Source organism: Beta vulgaris, chromosome 9 (genome assembly GCF_026745355.1).
Source record: "Beta vulgaris subsp. vulgaris cultivar EL10 chromosome 9, EL10.2, whole genome shotgun sequence".
NCBI classification, from domain to species: Eukaryota; Viridiplantae; Streptophyta; class Magnoliopsida; order Caryophyllales; family Amaranthaceae; genus Beta; species Beta vulgaris.
The window spans coordinates 41874470-41894289 of NC_079210.1; the positions used below are offsets into that span (position 1 = coordinate 41874470).

The 19820-nt window shown below is 34.3% G+C and overlaps 2 protein-coding genes across 3 annotated transcripts; one reads left to right on the plus strand and one right to left on the minus strand.

Annotated features, from left to right (window-relative positions):
• Positions 1-246: 246 nt before the first annotated feature.
• On the plus strand, positions 247-7634 carry LOC104903859 (L-ascorbate oxidase homolog). Its single transcript, XM_010691985.4, has 8 exons — positions 247-705; positions 1192-1301; positions 4322-4592; positions 5197-5299; positions 5433-5778; positions 6163-6528; positions 6706-6784; positions 7187-7634. Exons 1-8 carry the CDS (start codon positions 568-570, stop codon positions 7385-7387), a joined length of 1614 nt encoding a protein of 537 aa, XP_010690287.1. The 5' UTR covers positions 247-567; the 3' UTR covers positions 7388-7634.
• A 926-nt stretch (positions 7635-8560) lies between these two features.
• On the minus strand, positions 8561-15745 carry LOC104903860 (uncharacterized). Of its 2 annotated transcripts, XM_048635965.2 has the most exons (4): positions 15020-15745; positions 13346-13465; positions 10226-10371; positions 8561-8894 (listed from the first exon to the last, which is right to left on the minus strand). In XM_048635965.2, exons 1-3 carry the CDS (start codon positions 15578-15580, stop codon positions 10345-10347), a joined length of 708 nt encoding a protein of 235 aa, XP_048491922.1. In that variant the 5' UTR covers positions 15581-15745; the 3' UTR covers positions 8561-8894; positions 10226-10344. The 2 variants fall into 2 exon arrangements, with proteins under 2 accessions (XP_048491922.1, XP_010690288.1); XM_010691986.4 differs by lacking the exon at positions 10226-10371 and having other exon boundaries at positions 15020-15744.
• Positions 15746-19820: the final 4075 nt, after the last annotated feature.

Below are 19820 nucleotides of genomic sequence, written 5' to 3' on the forward strand. Positions count from 1 at the left end.
ATAGCTGCCGAATTTACATAGATAGATGTCATAGATCCTTTTAATACTCCATAATGATATACATATTGTTTTTAACATATCTGTTAGTGATAAACACTTGTAATGAGAACTGATCACTTTAATTAATATTTCATAAAGATAGACTATTGTTTTCCAAGCTGCTGAAAGCTGGACTATCCTAAATCTTAACCTTAATAGATTAAATAAAATCAGCTCAACATATGTTTATTTTGTATTATCCTAAATCCAAACCCTATCATATTATAATTCGCCATAACAAAAACTCTAGAGGTTAAGAGTAATAAATATAGCTACAAAAGTCTAAAACCCTCTTTTGGTTACCCATTTTCCTCTACTACTGCTACAACTTTGTACCATTAAAAAGGCCTTCGCAATTCACATACCCCCTCTCCCCTATAACTTGCTCTACACTCGAAGGGAAAAAAAAAAAATCACACACCAAAATCCATCATTTTTTTGTTTCTTAAAGAAACATACCACAACACCATAAATTCCTTTGTTTATATTTCTTCATCGCTATACTAACGTAAACCATTAAAAAAAAATATGTCTCCAAAATATTGGCTGCTTTCTTGCATTGCTTTAATTTCTTCATTTTACTTTGCTTATGCTGAAGATCCTTACAAGTACTTCGACTGGCATGTCAACTATGGCCATGTTTATCCCCTTGGCGTTCAACAACGGGTACGTTCTCTATTACTTCCTTTCCTTATTCTCTTAAATGGTTATAAAAAAAGTTGTATTATTTATAAAGCACGAAAACCTCTAGGCCTAACGTGTCTTGTTTCGAAATGTATCATTTTTTTTGAAACCCCAGTCGTTTTCGTGCTAATGAACCTTGCAAGTGACAAGGACTTGAGATTATCCTGTTTTCAAAACGTTTTTGTTCCAAAATCTCAATTAATAACGCATTCTCGTGCTCATACTAGCATGATTACGTTGTTTTCATATGTAGATCAAAGTAGGACATTTTTTTTTTATCATTAATATTATAAACACCATCTTGCAATTGATATTTAGTCCGTTCATCCTGCTGTAAATAATTGCATGGCAATTTCCTTGAGATTTTCTTAGTTTATTTTTTGTGAAAGACTGAATTTTTTTTTATCTCTCGCGAAGATAAATTATATTAGGTGTATTAATATAATTTGATGATTTTGATTAATGTAGGGAATACTTATCAACAACCAGTTTCCTGGTCCAGATATAATTTCTGTCACAAATGATAATCTTATCATTAACGTCCATAATCACTTGGATGAGCCCTTTCTCATTAGCTGGTTTGTTATCTCCTCTTTCGCTCTCGTCATTTAATTTGGTTGTCCATACAAAAGTGTAAATTGTAGTACAAATAAAAACTCTACAACCTCTAGGGTGTGGTAGAAAAGTTATGATATTGCCTATACGGCTCATTAATACATCAAAATAATTATGAAATGTGGATACTACAAGTGGTAAGTAAATCTTTCGGATCAACTAATTATATATATATTCAAATAATCATGTTAATGTCGATTTGAGTCGGTCAATTTTAAATTTTGGTCGATATAAATTGTTAAACATAGTCAAATTATGAGATGAATATTCAATTCGAGAAGTCAAATATCGACTTATTTTGCAAGGTCTAAGCTCTGTCTGTCATTACTATCTGAAAATAAATTGAAACTGATAAGTTAAATGAAACTGACAAGATAAAGCTGGTAAGGTAATTGATTAGTTTAACGGTTTGGCAAGATTAGTTGATTACGTTGTTTAATTATTTTGGCAAAATTAGGTGTTGTCAATTTTTTTGAAAGATTTTCCAATCACCTGATTTTGAAAAGGTAAATTTTATAACTTATTATTTAATTCATTTTAGCTACCTGAAAATTTTATTTTAGGTGCTCCCCAAACACTAATCATTTTAGTATCTAAAATATGTTAACACCTTATCATTTAAGGTAGCTAAAAAGTAAAATGTTTTGCCAAATAGAGCTAAATTTGAGTGAGGTGTTTTGAGTTCAAGCTAAGGTTGACTACTTTCAATTACTTAATCACTACAAAACTTTAAAGAAAAAAATAAGTTAGGTCTATAACATACTCGATTTATCTTAATAATGTTGCCGTTTTTGTAAAAGTGGTACTTCTAATATACAAAACTCAACTTTTTCTCACTAAGTTGGTGCTCAGTTGGAAAACCATATAGTAAGTCACAAAAATATTATATTTGAGTGATTCTGATTGCTTTCCTAAAAAGTAATTGTTTCGTTATTGCGATCTAGAATATTGATGTTGGTTTTTTGTTTTTTTAGCAACAGAATATTGATGTTGTTGAACCTTTAATAAATAAGTTTGAAACTTGCTCCCGCCGCTAACCAAAGTTTAAACGAAGCTAAAAGGTTGAAAGGCAATAAATAAAGACAAGATGAAAACACAAGTAGTCTTTTAATAAGGGAAGTACTCAATTATGCTTCAATCTCGCGTCCCAGTTGGCCCCCAACAATATTTCCATCAAGGGAAAAACGTGAGTGTTATAATCATGAGTGCACTCAACTTCCACTTTTTTTTTTCCCTTCTTTTATTTATCAAAAAATAATTCCTAGTTTGCATATACAGCTGTTTATATTAATCCGTAAAGTAACATTTTATTAAAAGATACTCTAATTATTTTAAATGGTATAATTATTCAAGCATGTTAAGATAAACTACATTCTTCTTATTTATATGTAAAATCGAGAGAATATTTATAGTACACCTGGATGTATCATGAACCTGGGTGTACCATGAACCTGGGTGTACCATTCTCATGGTACACCCAAGATTATTTTCTCCAAATGAACAAAATGAGCGAATGAGCAAAGGAGCAAAATGAACAAATGAGCAAACATTTCTACTCATTTAAGAAAAATGAGCAAACATATTACAAAATGAGCAAATGAGTAAATGAGAAAAATGCCCATATCAGCAAATTTGGTGTCAAATGAGCACCTGAAATTTTAATTTATTATAAAAATACGTACACCCAGGTGTACCATGAGTGAACTCTAAAATCGAGACACAATTAGAATCAAAGACCACAGAGAAAATGCAAGTTATTTAAGTTTTATGTTCATGTAAAGAAGTTTACGACGCAATTCAAAACTAATTCATACGTGAATAATGTTGGTTTACCACACCTAGTACCTTTAGTTCAGATTGAAAAAATTAAAACAAACATTACACCGCCTCTTCGAATTGTTTGTGGTTGTATCCATCAAAATTTCATTGTATGTATGTATTAGTATAGTTTAAAACAAAGAAACCAATATTGAACACTTGATTGAAGGGAAGTTTTTGTTTACTACTCAATTGAACTACTAGATCAGTGGGCCTTTAGTTATCGGTTAGTATGGATCCCCAAATGAGAAAATTTTAGCTCTTGCCACAAGAAGCAAGGAAAAATTTTGCATGTGAAAAAAATTATTGCTCTAATGTAAGTTAAAAAAGCAAAAAGTAAATAAACCACTAGAATCATGACTCATGAGATGTACATGCATGTGTTTTAGACTTTTAGTACAGTATATACTATGTAGGGTGCGTGACGTAAAAAGAGTTTAAAAAATTGCTTCTTGCATTGTACATTTTCCAGCATAAGTTACTTGCTACTAATCTTAACCTCACAAAGCTTAACTATCAAGGCAAGTCACTAGACTAGGCTGACTAGCTATGGTCCATAATTCACAAAACATCATAGTTGTGTTGCACAACTTTTTATAGTCAATGAAAGGTCCATTTTAGCAATATTTAAAAAAAAAATTGAATTAACCTAGGTTAATGTAGGGTAAAGATGATACAATCCTAATCACGAACATGAATTGATCATATAAAAAGATTATGTTTTTGTGTACATGGCCAACGTTCAATGTTACTGAAGGTATGGAGGGCTCAGTTGGAGATACCACACTTCTGGTTCAACTAACCTTCTCCTAGAGATGCTAACTAAGAGCTAGATACACTTAAACTATAACTATTAACATGTTTAATTTGTTATAATAAATCAATCATGTCTATGCAAAAGATATAAAAAAACAATATATGGTATTTTTTTCCGTATTTTTTTTTGTGAGACTATGTCAAAATATTTACTCAGACCAGTTAACTTACCTATTGCTTAAGTTTTACGATTACTCTTTCTTTCTAACTATTTTTTAGTCTGTTTTTGTATAACCTTTATTACTTTTATTTAACTAATTAATTATTTAATTGATGATATGATCGTCAAATAATCTTTTACAAGAAACTTACGACATATGTAATGAGTTTAATGTTAAATATATTATAGGGATGGGATTCAACAGAGAAAGAATTCATTTGAAGATGGGGTGTATGGAACCACTTGTCCAATTCCTCCGGGACAAAATTTTACCTACAAACTACAAGTGAAGGATCAAATTGGGTCCTTCTTTTACTTCCCTTCTACAGCCTTTCACAAGGCCGCTGGTGGATTTGGAGGAATTAGAGTCCTTAGCAGGCCTCGTATTCCTGTCCCATTTCCTCCTCCTACTGACGATTATACCCTTCTAATTGGTGATTGGTACAAAAAGGATCACACGGTATTTTTTTTTTTCTCATTTATATTCATAGTATATCTCTAGATATTAGCTTGAATTTATATTCAATAAGTTTGAGTCTGATATGGATATGATATCTTATTGTTGCATTATCGGTTCAAATCGGTTTACTAAAAAAAGAAAATTTTGAACTCCAATATATATATACGAGGAGAAAGTTGATCAAACATCTTCATATAAGTGGGAAACTCGGCCAATTATTTCTAGATGTAGTGTTATACAAAGGGTGGTTCTTTCTACTTTGCTCTCATGGATAGTCTATGTATTCTCTTAAATATAGGCAACAATAAGACAACTTTTGAGGACACCATAACAAACTCTAAGCACCTATTAGAAACACCATAAGCACCTACTAGAAACACCCCATACTACTAGTTTGCACCAAATATATAAAGTAATTAAGACCCTTATCACTATATTAGCATATATTGGTACCACTCTAATACTCTATGCTCAAGAATTAATGTCACTTCTAAGTTCACCTTCACATTAACTAGAGTTGACAGTAGACTAGTAGTAAACAATTTTCTTAATTGAAGATAATGACTAATTCTTTCTTGGGGTTTTTAATATTCTATTATCGCAGAAATTGAAGGCAATTTTGGACCATGGAAAGAAGCTTCCCTTCACTGATGGGATTCACATCAATGGGCGACGAGCGAATAACGCAATTTTCGCAGTTGAAAAGGGTACAAAAACGTTCACTTGTGTTCATCAACACTGAAATTAGACTATAATTCAAATTCATCTCCATAAATTATTAATCTTTGAATAAAAATCAACGTAACTAATATGCAAAATTTTCTCCTCAATATTTGGCAGGCAAAACATATAGATTTAGAATATCAAATGTTGGACTTCAAGACACACTCAACATTCGATTTCAAGGCCATAAGATGAAACTAGTAGAAGTTGAAGGGACCCACACCATGCAGCAAGAGTATTCATCATTGGATATCCACGTAGGTCAATCTTACTCTGTCTTAATCACAGCGGATCAAGAAGTCAAAGACTACTACATTGCAGTGTCAACTAGATTCCAAAATGTAATCCATACAACCACCGGAGTCCTCCACTATCAGGGCTCCAACCGACCGGTTTCCGGCCCTCCTCCTGGTGGGCCAACCACCGAGATCGGCTGGTCTATTGAACAAGCACGTACAATAAGGTAGTAAGAATTATCTGCATTATAATTTCCTTCGAAGACCTTAGCTTATACTACCTCAGTTCCTTCTTAATCTACAAACTTTCTTTTTGAGGCCATTTCTTTTTAATGGCTACACTGATTATTTATAAAACACCCAATCGTTGTTCTCCACTATTGTCCGGTCCCCCAACCAAATAAATAACCCACTTATAACCCCTCACCATTCACCAACTCCATTTTTCTCTCTTTTCTACTTTTTCATCTTTTCCTTGGTTCTAGTGAAAAACAAACCGTGTAGATTTTATAGAAACGGAGGTAGTATTAGTTGCAATATTAAGTCGAATTATTAAGAAAATGTTGTTTACCATCAACTAATTTTTGCACAAATCGGATGATTATTACTAGGACTAATCTAACAGCAAGTGGACCAAGGCCAAACCCACAAGGATCCTACCACTATGGAGAAATCCCACTGGATAGAACAATCAAGCTAGTGAGCTCTGCAGCTCAAGTGAATGGAAAACAAAGATATGCTGTGAATAGTGTTTCTTTCATTCCGGCAGATACTCCTCTTAAGTTAGCTGATTACTTCAACATTCATGGTGTATTTCAAGTCAACAGCATTCCTGATCACCCAACAGGTAAAAGTATGTACCTTGACACAGGAGTGTTGGGTGCTGATTACAGGACATTTGTAGAGATTGTGTTTGAGAACAAAGAGAACATTGTTCAAAGTTTGCACCTTGATGGCTACAACTTCTTTGTTGTTGGGTAAGTAAAATTGAATGTTGCGCCTATGATTAAGTTGTTCTGTCTTTAAGAAATGTGTTCCTTTTCAACTAGTGTTACCAAACATAGCCAAAGACGACTAGTATAATTTATGTATTTAAATCTCCTCTAAACTTGCCTGTAGTGAGAATTGAGACTCATACTTTAATTTGATGGCAGAATGGATGGCGGAAAATGGTCACCGGACAAGCGGAAACAGTACAACCTACATGACGCGATTGCGCGTTGCACTGTGCAGGTAACATGCTAAATACTGATAAACACATGGAAGGCCCAAATAAGAACCTAATATTAGGCTATGTAACACGGTTACTTCTTTTAGGTCACATATGCATGGCCGTACCCGTGCCCGTGCCCTATACTAATACGTATTCGTTATGGGTACGCGTACCCATTTCTAAAATTTCAAAATCTTGTCGTTTTCTGTACCCGTTCACGTATCCGTCTCTGTGCAACCTAGATATTAGGATTGTGTAAAGACTATGCAAAGGAACATACATCACAAAGCTTGTCATTCTAGAGGGCCTAAAATTATATAGTTTGTTTGTTTGTTTTAGTCGTTCAAGTGCTCAATATGCTCATACATACAAAACATTCACATTTGATCATTGTTTTCTCTCTCCATCTTGTTATTATTTAGGTATATCCAAAAGCATGGACCGCAGTGTATGTGGCGTTGGATAATGTTGGAATGTGGAATGTAAGGACTCAATATTGGGCACGTCAATACTTGGGACAACAATTTTACTTGAGAGTTTATACGCCTTCACGTTCACCTAGGGATGAATATCCAATCCCTGATAATGCCCTTCTATGTGGCAAGGCTCTTAAAACAAGGTGATCTTTTATAGTTACCAAAATTACTATGTAATCTATAATGGAAATCTACCTATTTATATGAGGGGAGGGACTTAATTATTATGATGTATGTACCAAAAAAAAAAAAAAAAAAAAAGGTGTGATTTGTGTGATCCCTTCTTGGGATCTTTGATTCTTTGTAGTGACTTGAAATTTTAATCTGCTTAATTTGGCAAACAACTTGAATGCCAGCTTAATGAATATCTTACTCTGTTTAACTTGTTCATCTATTCTAAGGCGTGATTTAGCAAATGAGTATTTGTATTTGGTTAGGGCTTTTAGCTCTGTTTCTTCAATGTGAGTTTTCCTTAAAAGTCTTGCACACTTCGTTCATCTATTCATATTTGATTATTTGAATCTGCACATATTTGGGAGTTTGGAACGATCAGAATAGCAAAGTGACATATTCGCGCCTTTTGTAAGTTATTGTGCAGAATAGGAAAAATCTAGTGATATGAAATTACGCTCACAATCAATTTATCCGATTTTTAGTTGTCGTTTCAGATTATACTTCCTCCATTTAGAAATAGTTGTACCATTTTTATTTTGTACACTATTCAATCTTACACTTAAATTGTCTTTGATAATTTATATTTTGGAAAAAATATATCCCTCCCTATCTCAAACATATTCCTTTCCTCCTCTCCAATCTCCATCCCCTCTCTTCCGTTTCCCATATCCCTTTTTTTTTTTTTTTATAATTCCCATATCCCTTTCCTCGGTAACATCTAGAACAAGAAGCCAAAGTAACATGAAGTTCAGTATTTCAGTTCAACACGAACAACCTAATCTCGCAGTTTTATCACAGTTCTAGTACCCCAAAGGCTGGGTTCAAATTAGCAAACAATTTGCTTGATAACATACAACAGGCTTGACCTGTTTAAATTCAAATAAAGTCTATAATAACTAATAAAGTCTAATAAGTTCAGTTCAACTAAAATAAGCAAAACTACACCCAACTCTCTCACAAAATAAAGTCTAATAAATTGAAATAAATTTAGATAAAGACTAATAAAATTTGATAAGTCCACATAAGCAATAAATTGGATAGAACAAGCCTAACATAACTCATATCAAATACCATTACTCCATCAACCCCAGTCCCCACCCCACCCCCCCAATTATAACATTTCAATAGATATTTGAACATTAAAGATGCAATAACATTCAACCTCCACATTATAACCTAATTAAATGAAGTTACATAAGATAGTAGTTGCTAGATAGATATGTCAACACTTCCATTATATAACAAACTGTGCAACAGTGCAAGTGCAACTACTAAGAAAATGAGGTGTTGTCTAACATGCAGGAAGCATTATTATTTCAGGCGCACATATGGTTGAAGACCCCTTGAATGAGTTGATTAGCTTTTCAAATAGTAGCCCTAGGTAGAGATCACTCATATACAGAATGTATGCCGCAATTATTGGAAGTGTTCTTGGTAAGCCCGTCCAATTTGAGGTCACAGAGATTTATCATTCAGCAACCTGCTCAGGCCACAAAAACAATGATAGCGGTTAGCAAACCATGTATTTGATGTAGCATTTTGCAACATTTGGGCACATAAGTAAATCAGATTAATACCTAATATTCAATACTGATAGGTTACTGCGAAATTTATGAATAAATTGCTTTTGAAGTTGGAAGTATATTCTAATAACCACAATGCATTTCTCCCCTTATCATCCTAAGCTACGGTTTGAAACCCTATAATACCATTGATAAAGCCCGTCACCGATGGGGGGGTCAGGGGTGACGGAGGGGTGGGGGAAGCTTTTTTCTTGTCGAGAAGCATAATGGATTCTATCATGGGCTTGCTTTTTTGGAGTTTCAATGCCTTCTCCACCGTCGGAACTAACCAGCCAACTTTCAAGCTTACGCGTTGAAGGTCTGACAAAATCGATTTTATGTCTGCAGCTCGGGAATCAGTTAAAGTCTTTATTGTAGTATTTTGTAGAGTAATCATTAGCTTTGCTGCAAATAGTATCTTTCACTGATTAAGCTACCATGCTTAGCCCAGATAGTCTGTAAGGTTGGCAAAAGCTCGGACTTGATCTCTACCCCCAAAGTTTAAGGTTGATGAACAGGTTTTACAAGCCTGCATAATACTGTGTATTATTCCTATGCTGTTGAACAATAAATACTACTTCATCTGCTTGAATTGACAAAAGCAACACATGTCGATCGCATTAGCCGGAGCAACAATTGAAGTACTGGAAAGAAGTTGGTACATATTTGTTACAGTTTTCCGAGACTATCTAAGGCGTAAAGAACCACTTCGAAACAGATAATATCGTCAAACTTGTCAACAGAACCATACGACAAGTGAGGATAAGGTACTTTAGCTCCATATCAATAACCAGCTAATTGACGTCCTCTAGATTTTAATTGATACTTTTCTTTAATTGACGTCCTCTAGATAAAACAAACACCGAGCAATCCTTAACCATGCACGGAAAAGATTCAGAGAGGTCGAATAGCAACAATACGAGAAAAGAGACATTAAGCAATTGTTTTCATTCCCTTTAGCGGTCATATGATAGTGAACAGCAAGGTAGCGAGGGTGAAACTGATATAAGAAGAAATTTTTTGAGCCCGCGTGCCAGACTTAAGTCCACCTATGAGAAAGAGCTCAGCTCGGGAATCAGTTAAACTATGTAGTAAGGATCATATGTGCTGAAAGTATGAAACTAACAAGCAAGCATGCTTACACCCATCAAAGCAGTCCATCTTCGAAACAATCATAAAAATCAATTGGCTCTAGGAAAGAAATTCAAGCAGACAAACAAGCCATACTATATTCTAGTTCTTGTCTCACTTTAGTGATACGAGCTAGAAACTCCTTTTCCTCTTTGTCAACTTGAGCTTTTTTTTCTAGTCTAGAAGCATAATGGATTATATCATGGGCTTGTTTTTTTTGGAATTGTTCTTCCTCTTTTAGATATCCTTCATATCTTCACTGCCCTACAACAAAAAACGGGCAAACAATCAGAATGTCTATATGCTAACCCGTACACTTGCATTATTAACAACCTTCTTATCCAATATGAAAATGGAAAGTCGGTAGGAAGAAGTTTGAATGCCCTTAGGAACATGCTACAATGCTTTGGGTTCAAGGTACGCAAAATAACACCAAAGTGGACTCACAGAGGATTCATAGCTATGCGTTCATCGAATTCGGGACTAATGAGAAGCATTTCAAGTCGGCTTTTAAGCTTCAAGTGAAGTTTGAACATGCTTCTCATGATATATTGAACTGGTTAGGTTTTGGTGAGAAAAGCGAGCCTTATCTATGGATGGCTAAGTCGGATGATGATTTACTTGCAAATCATCCGGTAGACTTTACTTCTGTCCCAGCCCGTTGGAGGAATGAAGCGCGAGCACTCGCCAATGAAGACGACACCACTGTTTTTGACATAATCAAAAGCTTCCTGCTATCTTAGTTGGCCTTGTGTCAAGAATGTTGTTTTACTATTTTTCCTTGTCTTATTTTGTTTATATACTGGTATTTTATTGTCCTGCTATGTACTAGTAAGCTATCTAAATCTATCTAAGCATTTGCATTTTGAATTTTATTTTATTGTGTGTTCTTATCTTCCTTCTTGTTATTTTAAGATCAACTCCTTTATAGATTTTACTCGTTTTTTCAATTTCGATGGCTCAAGATAGTAGAATAATGGGGTACTCTCAGGTGGCGGTCCAACCTCTTTATGATCCCTAAGCTTAAAAAAGTCATGCCTCAAGAAATTCTCGGTAGAAAGAAACAACCCTTGTAGTTTTGCGATTCTCCTTCAATAAGTTTTTTACCACCAAGAGTTCATTGTAGATGTTCTCAACAATGAATTTTGGCCAATTTACGCTCTTAGAGTCTCAGCCTCATTGAGATGTTTGAAGAAACCTAGTCTACCAAATAAATCCCTTGAAGGATTTAGAACAAAGTTGACTAGGTAAAACTTCATTACGTTGGCAAAAGCTTCTTCATTTTTGTCGCCAACTTGCGTATGTTGAAGCATCATTTGAAGAGTTTCTGTTCAGCTTATTGTATTCTGTACTGGTATATTACAAGCTTCAGACAATTCTTTGATATATGAAAGAAGCTCTATGGACGCGCCACTTTCATTTGCATCAAAAGACGCATTACCTCCATTATCCATGTTAGAAGGTAAGTCATATCATGGGCACAAAGTTTAAGCTCATGATAAGCGATTGAAAAACATCTCGTTTTCTCATCAACACAATGTGCTAATACAGATATGAGTTTTTTGCAAGATGTTGAAAGTGCAACTAAGATAGCAGAAAGCTTTTGATTATGTCAAAAACAGTGATTTCGTCTTCATTGGCGAGTGCTCGCGCTTCATTCCTCCAACGGGCTGGGACAGAAGTAAAGTCTAATGGATAATTGGCAAGTAAATCATCATCCGATTTAGTCATTCCATGATAAGACTCGCTTTTCTCACCAAAACCTAACCAGTTCAATATATCATGAGAAGCATGTTCAAACTTCACTTGAAGCTTAAAAGCCAACTTAAGCATGTCCCTAAGGGCATTCAAACTTCTTCCTACCGACTTTCCATTTTCAATTTTCATATTGGATAGGAAAGTTGTTAATAATGGAAGTGTAGGGGTTAGCATATAGAACTTCTGATTGTTCGCCCATTTTTTGTTGTAGGGCAGTGAAGGTATGAAGGATATCTAAAAAAAGAAAGAACAACTCCAAAAAAGCAAGCCCATGATAGAATGCATTATGCTTCTAGACGAGAAAAAAGATGAAGTTGAAAAAGAGGAAAAGGAGTTTCTAGCTCGTATCACTAAAGTGAGGCAAGAACTAGAAGATAGTATGGCTTGTTTGTCTGCTAGAATTCCTTTCCTAGAGCCAATTGATTCCTCCAACCGACCTACATAAACTAGGGCATGCTAACCCCAAGTTGTTAATTTTTCCTCACTTCCACAAGTGAGGTTCCCCAAATTAGACTACATGAAGTGATGACCTTCCATCACCTAAACAACTTCAATACGTAATCTCATCCTTGAAAACCCGATTATGTAGGTAAAGTAAGTTCCATTTAGACTCCACTATCCGTTTATGACAGCAGGAGCCACCAGAAAAATATCCATCTAGGCTTTCTCTCTTCATGTAATATACAACCAAAAGAAAGAATCCTCGAAATGTTCCTTCTTTTTGTGCTTATGCCAGGAAAGAACATGTCTACAAAATCAAAACAGCAGCGACATTTTCAATCCATATCTAATTGTAAGGCATTTTAACTACAAAAATTGTCTCGCAGTACAAGGCATTCCAGAATACCAATGTAAATATTAAATGTCCTCTTATACAATCAAAATAAGGTTATGGTTCTGATTTGCATTATCAATAAAATATATAATATCAATTCTTACTAACAAATAACAATGTAAATATAACTAATGTTAACTAAACTATTCATATGCATAAAAGTGGTCTACATGAATCAAAATAAGGTTATGGTTCTGATTTGCATTATCAATAAAATATATAATATCAATTCTTACCAACAATGTAAATATAACTAATGTTAACTAAACTATTCATATGCATAAAAGTGGTTTACATGCCTTGCATTTAGAAACAAGGGGAGTAAACAGATCCAATTCCAGTCACACACCCCACAACCCTCCCAAAGAAAATTCAACAGCCTTATAGGCTTATATCAGTTAATTTGCAGTTGCAACTTAAGACTGGAGCACTGGACCAAGATACACACTAGAATATTGAAAAAAGAAACAGAACCACCAGCCACCAGGTAACACATAGTGCAAGCAGGTTTTCTCCCAAACCGAAAACAGCAAATCAAATATGAAGATGCCAAATCCAAACAAATAAAATCAACAAAGAAGTTGCAGATAGTTGCTACAGTAAAATTGAAGAAGATACCACAAAGATAAACTAGAATAAGCTTACTTTATTGAGAGGGTTGTCAGGAGATTTCTTCCATAGTTTCCATATCATTTCCTTATATTGGGTGTGGGTAAGGCCTGGTTTCTCTGCCTTCAGCCTTGGTAGTTCAGCTTCTTCAAAAGCCTATAAAGCAAACCATTTGTGAGAATTAGAAACTCAACGTAGACAAACAATAAATAAATAAAAGTCTAAGATGAAATCATTTAGCAATCGAACAATAATACAACCTCTTCTTGCCAGTTCCTTTACAAACTCATCTTTTGGGAAAAAGGACGATTTCACAGAGATAGATGCACAGCTTACATCATATTAAGGTGAAGTCCTTACAGAAAGCACCAAGAAAACTATCCCATGTACTAATGGTCTAATGCACATATGATAAATGGAAGTGCATTACTATGCCTGGTGCAGATAATTCTGATCTAGGACCTGTCTCAAGAGGTTAATGATTCATAGTAAGGGCAAAACTGAGGGTAAATCAACATCCACACTTGAGAGTAAAAATGGAGAGAGAGAGAGGCACCCACCGAAACCTTCTGATATCCTTAATCATCTAACGCTACAGCTCAGTCCTCCCATTACTTCTCTCCTTGCACTTTTGTCAGGGAATTTCGGTTTGGCACCATCCCCCCATGAATACACAATCTAAGAACAATGCGTTGTGTTATATATACTTGAACATATTTGATTTTCCCAGTTATTGTTCCACCTCCTCAATATTTCTAATGGGGATAAAAGATTCAATTCAAGATAAATCCCTAATTATAGGTTCTTTATTGCCTGATAGATTCCTATTTGCCCCCCTTCCGGACTCACTCTTAGAGAGAAAATGTAGAAATTGAAAAGCTTTTCACTTGCTCGGTTTAAAATGCTTGGTTCACTGATGATCTGCTCCACACCCTTCTTCTTCCTCTGCTCCATCTGAGTTCTGCAGAAGACCACAAGAGACCGCAGACTATGGAAAAATGGCTCCGAAGAACACCAGAAGCAGACAAGTCGTTTAAGATTGTATGTTTTGCCCCACCTTGGGTCCGACCTGCTTGTCCTGATATAATTATGTCGCTTGAAACTGAGCTCAGGAAATAATGTCCTCTAGGCCAATAGAAATCAGTTCATATATTCTTAAAAGGAGATGTCATAGATAAGGGTTTATGTCCTCACCACCACATGGAGATTTGATCCGAGGTATAAACTTTCTTGCTTATGACTGCTCAACTTTGTCCCTAACCGAAATAAGCTCTCAATTTGAAGCCACAACAATCGTGTCATGATCTTTAGCTGAATACTATTACTATTGCTATCTTATGATTGATTCCTTGCCTAATTTGATACCGACCAGATTGTCAATCCTTTCCCATTTAAAAAGTTGTCAAATTTGAAGTTCACCCGTATAGTCCCTTGCATCTTCTACATCCTCCAACACAAGACTTATGTCCTCAAAAATCATATCATGTATTCCAAACTAGTTTATAACTTCAAAAACACTACTATTACATAATCGACGCCACCTTAATTATAAATAATGTCCCATTGCCCTATCAAATATCTCCACCAATCACCAAAAAAGCAATATAACATAAAATGCAACAGGAACATAAAATTCCAATTTAAACTAGAATATACACAATTTAAAATAAAAATTAGCCATAATCATGAAACTCAGCCTAGAAAAATTACCTTAAAAGAAGCTTTAAGCCTCTTTTCTGGATGCTTATCAACAGGCAAAGTCTCAGCAACAGTAATCTGAGCAAGAGCTTCCTCAACAGAATGAGCTTCAATCAACTCATCATCTCTATTTCTATTTTCAACCAATACAATCTTCTCATACTCTTCTTCCTCCGCCATTCTACTCTGCTTCTTCTTTGCTTCCTCCGCCTTTCGCCGCATTTCCTCCTCCTCTTTCTCTTTCCTCCGTCGAAGCTCCGCCTCCGTAACCTTCGATACTCCAGGAACCGCAATTCGATTCGCCTTCTTGTCAGGCTTGTTTAAGGACTTCTCAATTTCTTTCTCCTCCAATTCGGCTAGTCGGCGCACCTCAGCTTTTTTTGCGGCGGTTTCGGCGCGTTTCTGCTCTTCTTCTTCACGTTTTTTGGCAGCTTTTGATTTGGAACCTTCGGCTTCTTGCCAGTATTGGTCTTCTTTTTGCTTCACTTCTCGGAATTTCTTCTCGGATTCTGCTGCGGCTTTTCGAGCTCTTGCATCCTCTGCTTTGCTGTTTACTCCCATCTTCTTCGGCATCGTTGGAATTTGATGGTGATCGAAATTCTAGGGCTTTTGATTGAAGATACTTGGGGGTGGATTTGAGAAATGAGAGATGAGAGAAGAGAGAAAGGGTTCGATTGAATTTTTGTTTGGATGGACAATTTGAGAGAAGTCGGTGTTGTTGCGTACGAAGCGACGTGTTGAAGAGATTATATGATGCGTTATTAATGTTTGGGCTTACTTCAAATGGATATTGGGCCTCGAGAATATTTGGAAACTCAAGTACCCAAATACTTTATAGAATGATTTTTTTTTTTTGAGGGGAACTTTATAGAATGAATTTATGGTGAGATTTGATGGCAAATAATTAGTCTACTCACTAGATAATATACCCATCACTTTAGGCTATGTTTAGTTCACCTGAAATTTTCTGATCTGAACTTATCTGATCTGATCTGATCTGATCTGAACTTATTTTTTTTGATTTGATCTGATCTGATAACAAGATCTTATCTTTTAGATTTTTCTCAATATATAAGAAAAAATATAGTCATGTGGGGTCTTGTTTGATTCGTCTCAATGAGTACTTTATCAATATTCAATTATTATAATCAATCAATCAATATATATATATATAAAAGAGGAACTTTTCGGGAGCATAGAGCGCGCCACCTAGGATTGCCACGTCATCTTATTAATTTAGAGATAATAAAATTTAGAGTTTGAGAGATAATAAAATTTAGAGTTTGAGAGATAAGAGTTTATTCACTCTACTGGTATGACAAAACCAAAAAAAAATTATCTTTTAGGGATCTATTATCTATTATAAGTACTACTATACTGTATATTCACTTTTACGGCTATGATTCACATATAAAATCACAAAATAAAATAATAAAACTTGATTCTTGAGATTTGCCTAAACCATACGATAACATCTAATCAACTGTTGCAAATCTACTTATCTACTTTATTTTATTTTCAAACTTTTATTATAGTGATATACTGATATGTTAGTTGACAATATCGGTAAATATGCGTTCACTTATTAGAGATTGAAACAACCATTGCAATACTAACTTTATATCAACTTTTTATAAATTTATTAATAGATAATTAAAGATATTAAAGATAATCTAAAAATAAGGGTATAATGACAAATATTTTATCAATTCTTTTTCTACTACAATAATGGGTTTGGGCATGAAATTAAGAAAATGAAAAAAAAAATGTGTAGTTTAGCATAGATGTACTCCTTTAATTAACAAGTGTAGGGGATAAGTAAATCCTTAGTATTCCCTCAAAAAAAAAAAAAAGAAGTAAATCCTTAGTAAAGTAAGCGCAATTTTATGAGGCAATATGATGAATAATTAATGATGATTTTATTAACATAAAATAAAGGTAATACACAATCAATAATGTTAACAAAAAAAATTACAAAAAAAATATTTAAAAAACAACCCGTGCAACGCACGGGCCTCAAAACTAGTTTTTACTAATATGTAATGAAAGATATAGTGATTTTTAAATATAAGCATGATTCGAACTGATCTGATCTGAACTTATTTTTTCTGATCTGATCTGATCTGATTAGATCTGAAATAAGCAAAAATAAGGTGAACTGAACATAGCCTAATAGAGGGTAATGGTAAGTGATGATAGCGAAATCCAACTCACATGATTAATAGTATTAATTGCTTTTATTAGTAGTGGGTAGATTACCCACCGGGTAAATATAGTAATGTCCAGATTTTATCTCTAGTCTCCCATCTGTAAATTGGAGAGCTAGCCAATATCTTGTCCTTTATCTCTCCGTGTTGCGTACTTGAATTGTATTTAGCTTCTTATAACTTTTGTAGGATGTAATTATACTATACATCAATCCAACTTACATTCAGGCTTCCAATCTCGGCACAACTCCTGTCTTTGTTGCTGAAGCTATTGCCCTGCATCGTGGCATCACCTTAGCACTCAACCTTGGTATCCACAACCTTATGATTGAAGGTGACAATCTCCTTGTAATCAATGTTATTAATGGTACTTGGGACGCACCATGGCATATTCAAATGGTTATCAGAAACATCCAGCTTCTACTACAACGGTTCCCCTCCTACCAGATTGCTCACGTTTTTAGAGAAGTCAATAGAGCGACTGAGTGGGTCGCTAATGTTGGTCATCTTGTTCCATCCACTTTTACTATTGATCTTTGTAATGCCCCTGCTCTCTCTAGGATTCTTGTAACAGATGCATTAGGCCAAGAGTTCCCCTCGAACGGAGGGTCTTCTGATACTTTTTTTATCTTATCAATATATAAAAATTTATACTAAACATCAATGTTGGTGGGTTGGCGTGCTTGTTGGGCCTGTGAGTGAGGACGGCTCTGAGAAAATTTCTTCTTACCATGAATTTTTTTAAAGGGGACCCCAAAAAAAAATACTATATATCTACCAAGGACTCTTAGGTCCAATGCTATAGTTTTTTATCTCTCGCATGGGAGACCAAGGATCAAATATTGGCGAAAAGCAAATTTCAATATTGAGGGGGAGGATTGAGGCTCGACCCTCTAGGTGAGTAAAGGGGTTCCCGAAAGGAGTCCCATAAAAATTTATATGATACATCTACCACAAAGGAAATAGAGTATCAGTTGGAATATCTAATGGAGGGCATTTTATATATAAATCTATGTATTTCAATTATCATAAGTTTATCCTTTAAGAGGAATGCATTCTAATTCTAATTTTTATTTTATCTATCGATAAAAATACACATGTATATTATACTCCTAATCTTACTATAGTTCATATAACATATTGTGAAGGGTTAGTGTGGATGCTAGAAGTAGACTTTACCTGTTAATTGATATCGTAGTTAAATATTTTTTAACCAGGGGTGATTTGTAATATTCCTTCCTTTAATTAATAATCAAAAAATAAGATTCATTACTATTTAATTAAACCTGTTTTACGTAATATTCTTTCATTGGACGTCATAGTAATTATGTCATTGTAGGATCTTTCGAGCATAATAATCGTAGTCTTCACTATTGAATCGTATTATTAATCTTAACGTCTTTGAAACATAAAAGCTTCACTGAGTTGCTAATAATAAATAATAATGACATACAATAATCCATGTTTATTGACTTGTAGATATGGTTTTCGAATTCTAACTAGTAAGTGTCCCGGGCGATGCTCCGTGTTGTTTCTTTTCTTAGAGTTTTATCTTGTGAGGAAAAAATTGACCACAATAGTGCATTATCATTACTATTAATGTGTTAAATATCTAACTACTTGTATAGTCTTTTAATGAGATATAATTACAAAACCTTATTATATTTTATTTTGAAATATTAATCAAAGATGTTATGTTGGATCAATGGTTAAGCTCTCAAATTTCCTTTCAAAGGTCACATGTTCGATACCTTCTAACCACACAACATTATTTTTTTTATTTGAGAGGTCATTTGACATGAAAATAGAGCATATGCCTTAGAGTGTTAGAGGAGAGTGCCACATGGCACATAGACGTTCTTATGCACGCCTTTTAATATATTAGTATAGATTATTTATCATGTTACGTACTAAAAGAACAAAATTGAAGAAAACCTAAATCATAACCACATTTCAATTCACAACTTTAAATCAAGCCAATGGGTGAAAGTTTTCAAATTACCCGCTTAAACATAAGCTTCACATGATTGCTACTAAATTAGATTGATGGTTATCATTAATCTAATTATCTAATAAATTATAATTAATATATTATAATAGTTGTAAAAAATTCATAAACTAGTATAAAGTCCTTATACAAGTTTAAGGATTTCTAAAGTTGCATTCCCCAATTCAGATTACAAGAACTAGTTTATCATAACATACTTAGTTTAATCATTTAATACAAGATCAACCCAAACTAGCTAGTTAAAGGTGTAAGCTTAACTAAGTAGTTTAATTATTATTCAATAAATCAGTTAACTTAAGCCCAACATTTGTAAGTTACAATTTAAACTAAAATTGCTTATCAGAAAACTAAATTAATTTAGTTTTTTTTTACAAGGATAGCCGATATAATCCACTAAATAACTCAAACTAGGTTGTGTAATCCAAATTGCATAAAAAACACTTTATAAAACCCTAGCCTCCCCCTCTCTCTTTCTCTTCTCTCTAAAACCCTAGCCTCCCCTACGCCTTATTCATCAGTTAGGGGCTATCATGTATGATTTCATTCTTGGTAAGCTATTTTTTCCCTTTTATTTTCAAGAACTGATGACAAATATAAG